Genomic DNA, 4,780 nt, shown 5'->3' with positions numbered 1-4,780 from the left:
AACAAATAATAATTTTCATTCTGTGTCTGCGTTTGTAAACTAATAAGTTTTATGATTTACTAATTATGTAAAGGCATCTTAATGTTCGTACGTTTCGATGATTGTGTATTTAATATTATCTATTTTTGATAGTTATTTGTCCGCATAAGCAATAAATAAGGTAAATATCCCAGTTTTCGAATATTTATTGAAGAAATAGTTATTATAAAGTATTTATAAATACATAAATCTTAAAATGAACATTTCAAATAAATTATTGATATATTATTTTTTATAAGCCAAAAGTTTAAAGTCGTTGTGCGTTATTTTATTAAATAAATGTAATTGTTGAAGTGTGTTAAGTATTCTCAATTTCTTAAAAGATCGATGGGAGTCGGAATAACTACTTCTTCGATTATTTTTCCATCGATTGCAATTCGAAGGTCTTTTTTTTTGTCGAGAACATGTCTTCAATCTCGCGTAAGGTCTTTCCTTTTGTCTCAGGTAAGAATAATAAGACAAATATTGCGCCGATTAAAGACATGATTGCGAAGAAGAGGAATACGCCGTGCATGTTCATCAGCTTTTCCATATCTGGATACGTCTTAATGGTTATCGCACTGAAGAGATAACCTATGGCGACCGTCATGCCGGACAATATATCTTTAACTTTGGACGGAAACACTTCGCCTACCATAGCGAACGGTATTACCAGAAAACCTAAAGTACTTGTGAATATGTACATCACCATGCAAATCACCGGGACAATTCCATTATCCGCCATGACGGTTCCTTTTTCAGCTAGAAACAGATATAGTGATAAGCCTCCCATGAAAATCATCATTCCAATGCCGGAAATCATCGATGGTATTCGTCGACCGAATTTTCGGGACACACCTGCCGTTAAGAGACTGGCTATAAAACGAGCGATGCCTATCAATACTGCTCCGAGAAAAGGATTCACTTTAACACCTGATCTAGCCATAATTCCAACGACGTTATATATGACAACGAAGATCCCGGAGAATTGTTGGAAAAAGAAGAAGCTGAGCATTATGCTGAATGGTACTAGAGAACTCTTTTTCATCAGATGCTTCAGCACGTTCTGATTCTTCTTCTGCAGACGCGGTTTTAGTTCAAACAAGACTTCCGCCGGTGCCGGCTGATCCTTTGGTATTCCGCGAAACTTTTTCATGATCTCTAACGCTTCATCGGGCCGATTTCGATCCCTCAACCACAAAGGACTCTCAGGTACCACCAATAAAGTGAGGGCGATCGCGCACAATGGAAATAAAGCGCACATTAAAGCCACCAATCGCCAATTATCCTTTGAGGGAGAACATTATGCATTAATATATACCTATTGATTATTGCGACAAATATTACTACATGTCTTGGTCAAATTGAAAAAGATGGCTCTGGTTGGTGATATTTTTTGCAATGATAATTTCTTGCAGTGTTATAATATGCTTATTAGCATCATTATTAAATTGACGATTAATTATTTTGAGATATTATTATTTCAGCTTTATTTTGATAGCATTTCAAATCTGACAATAATCAGCGTACAATTTATCGAATTGAAATATATATTTAAAATTTATATAGAAATATCATTAGATATTTCTCTTTAAGATCCAACTGATCGTATTTGATGCTTCTTGTTTATTTGTGTTATTTATAATATGTTACAGTTTAGTTTTAATTTGATATTAATTGTGCATTATTATGCTTGTTTATGAACATTTACCTGAAAAATATATCCGAAGATATAAACAATGAGAACACCAAGAGCGATAGAGATACTGGTCCATGTAACCATCGAGCCTCGCCATTTCGATCCCGCTATTTCCGCCGCATATACTGTAGTCGGAACAGATGCCATGCCAGTGGATATTCCGGAAATTGATCTCCCAACTAAGATTTGTATGTAACTGTTCGACATGTAAATGATCACCCAGCCCGCCATTGAGATCAATGATGTCACGAACATGCAGATCTTTCTTCCTCGTCCCATCACGACGCTCGAGAGTAGGCAACCAATAGGTGTACCCAACGCCGATACAGTAGCTGTTGCGCAAATATAATAATCATTTTTTACTACAATAATTTTAAAATTTATTTGAGTAGCTTATATGAAAAAAACAATTATAATGAAAAATATTTTAAAAATTGAAAAAAATAGTGGAATTCTTGGATAGTGAATTCCTTAGCTCCTTGGTTATAAATTGAATTAAATATTTAAAAAATATCTGAAATAGTGTAAAGTACAGTATAAAGTAATTATAAAAAAAAGTGTATCTAATTGCAAAAGAAGTTGAATTATCTCTACAGGGAGAAGTGTGCAAAAGAAGTTAACTGTCCGAATCTGTTGCAATATAGTTATATCCATCAGTCATTCAATAAAAATGGCGAATATTTTGTTTCAAAATGAGCTAAAATTCTTCTTTTAGCTGAAAATTTTTAATAACAACACTACAAATTTTTCTTAATTTTTTATAATAAAGGTCTTATTGATAATTTGAATAAGAAAAATTATACAAGTTTTTTACCATTGCCAAAAAAACTTTCAGGAATAATGACTTTTGCCAATGGACTATTATTATTATTATTATTATTATTATTATTATTTTTAATAATTCGAAATTGCAAAGAATTCGTTGAAGGAATGAATTTTTTATAACACTAACCCATCCAATTTGCTTGATTAGCATCAAGTTGTAAATCACCATCAGTCTTATTTGCTCTCATCGCAGATTCTGCTACAGCGCTGTAACCGAAACCCATTGCTGGACCCAACACCACAACATTGGCGCATAAGGCCATCAATATCTGTAAAAGAAAAGCTACGAATAAAGCAGAAATTATCGATATCAGGAAATTGATTTGATGACAACGTAATGATAGCGAAAAAAAGTTTAAGAAAAATATTTGTATTCGCAGTAGGAATAAAGGAAAACTTCGAATCAGAAGTCGGCGATATTGGGAAATCGATGATGATGTAATGAGAGTGACACGAAAAAATCCTAAAAGAAAATATTTGTATTCGTAGTGAAAGGTACAGCTTCTGCAAACCTCTCTATAGAGCAAAAAACATACAACTAATATAAATTATTTATAACTGCGAAACACAGTAATAAAACACAGTAAATAGATATGGGAGATATTGCACAGTTACTATCAAAGGTTAAGACTAACTAAACATCGAATCTTTTTATCTGAATAATTTTCTTATCGCGTCAAACTACAACTATTACATGCGAATAATATTAGAATCGGAATGAATATTAACGTATGATCATTGAGATAAAAAAGACGTAGCAATTATATATGTTTTAAAATCTTATATGGATAAAATTATACTCATAATCAATTTAAATTGAACGTAATATATTGTAATATCTAGCGTTTTTCACGCATATTTTCAGATATCAAGATAAAACTTGGAAAATCGTATAATATACAGATAGAATACCAGGTGTTTAAGATTAAATCCGCTATTTTTTAGTCAGAAAAACACATTTTTTTTTCCTAGGAAGCAAAAACAAATTTATTCAAAGTACTTGCCCTCGCTAACTATACATTTTTCCCATCTTTCGGGCAATTTGTGTACACCACGTCAAAAAAATTCCTCATCTTTCGAGGCAAACCACTCATCAAGCCAATTTCGGACGTCTTCGTAAGAATCGAAGTGCCGCTCAGTGAGCGCGTGGCCCATCGACGAAAACAGGTGATAGTCAGAAGGTGCCAGATCTGGTGAGTAAGCAGGATGGAGTAGCACTTCCCAGTTGAGTGTCTCCAAGTAGTTTTGGACCATTGTTGACGTGCGATGGTGCGTTGTCGTGAAGGAAAATCAGCTTGTCATGTCTTTTTCGATAATGCGGCCTTTTTTCACGCAGAGCACGGTGCAATTTGATCAGTTGTTGGTGGTAGCGGTGAGCATTAACAGTTTCACCAGGTTTTAACAGCTCGTAGTAGATGACACTCTTCTGATCCCACCAAACGCACAGCATCGTCTTCCGTCCGAAGCGATTTGGTCTTGAGGAAGATGTTAATGGTTGGGCGAGATCAAACCAACCAAACCCAAGATTTCTTGCGTTTAGAATTCTGAAAATAGATCCACTTTTCATCGCCTGTCACAATCCGATGCAGGAACGACTTTCTTTTTTGTCTGGCAAGCAGAATTTGGCATGTATTTTGGTGTCGCTCCATCTGCCTATCGTTCAGTTCATGCGGCACCCATTTTCCGATCTTTTGAACCTTCCCCATGGCATGTAGCCGCATGGAAATGGCTGCTTGAGAAACACCCAATTGCTCGGCAAGCATTTCTTGCGATTGGGTATCGTCCTCGTCCAAAAGAGCCTGCAATTGACAGTCTTCAACCTTCCTGGGCCGATTTTCACACTTCTTGTCACTCAGGTCAAAATTGTTGTCATTGAACTGGCGAAATCAATCTCTGCACATTGTTTTCGATAAAGCATTGTCGCCATAAGCCTCCACAAGCATTCGATGCGATTCAGCAGCCGATTTCTTCAAATTGAAACAGAAAAACAAAGCTTCCCGCATAAGCTTTTTTTTTAGCAAAAAACTAGACATGATTACGAAAGAAAAAATGTATGTTGTTGAATGTATGAAATTGCTGATGATGTGCTGGTTAATGTTGACAGATGTCAAACACATAAAAAGAAATGTGTTGTGTGCCCAGGATAGCTTTGTACGCTCACTAATGCCACTCTAATCACTAGTGCCTATGAGCAAACAGCGGATTTAAGCTTATACACCTGGTATATATACATATATA

General features: G+C 35.2%; 1 protein-coding gene across 1 annotated transcript in view; it reads right to left on the bottom strand.

Annotated features, from left to right (window-relative positions):
* Positions 1-303: 303 nt before the first annotated feature.
* Positions 304-4,780, bottom strand: part of LOC108692196 (facilitated trehalose transporter Tret1-2 homolog) — a 26,617-nt gene continuing 22,140 nt past the window's right edge. The window contains 4 exon segments of the mRNA XM_018200355.1: positions 304-404; positions 407-1,306; positions 1,730-2,049; positions 2,670-2,811. Coding sequence (XP_018055844.1) covers positions 348-404; positions 407-1,306; positions 1,730-2,049; positions 2,670-2,811 — 1,419 coding nt within the window. The 3' untranslated portion in view covers positions 304-347.

The sequence above is a fragment of the Atta colombica genome, unplaced genomic scaffold (genome assembly GCF_001594045.1).
Source record: "Atta colombica isolate Treedump-2 unplaced genomic scaffold, Acol1.0 scaffold65, whole genome shotgun sequence".
Lineage (NCBI taxonomy): Eukaryota > Metazoa > Arthropoda > Insecta > Hymenoptera > Formicidae > Atta > Atta colombica.
The sequence above is the reverse complement of the archived record's forward strand: the minus strand, read 5'-3'. Positions and strand labels throughout refer to the sequence as shown.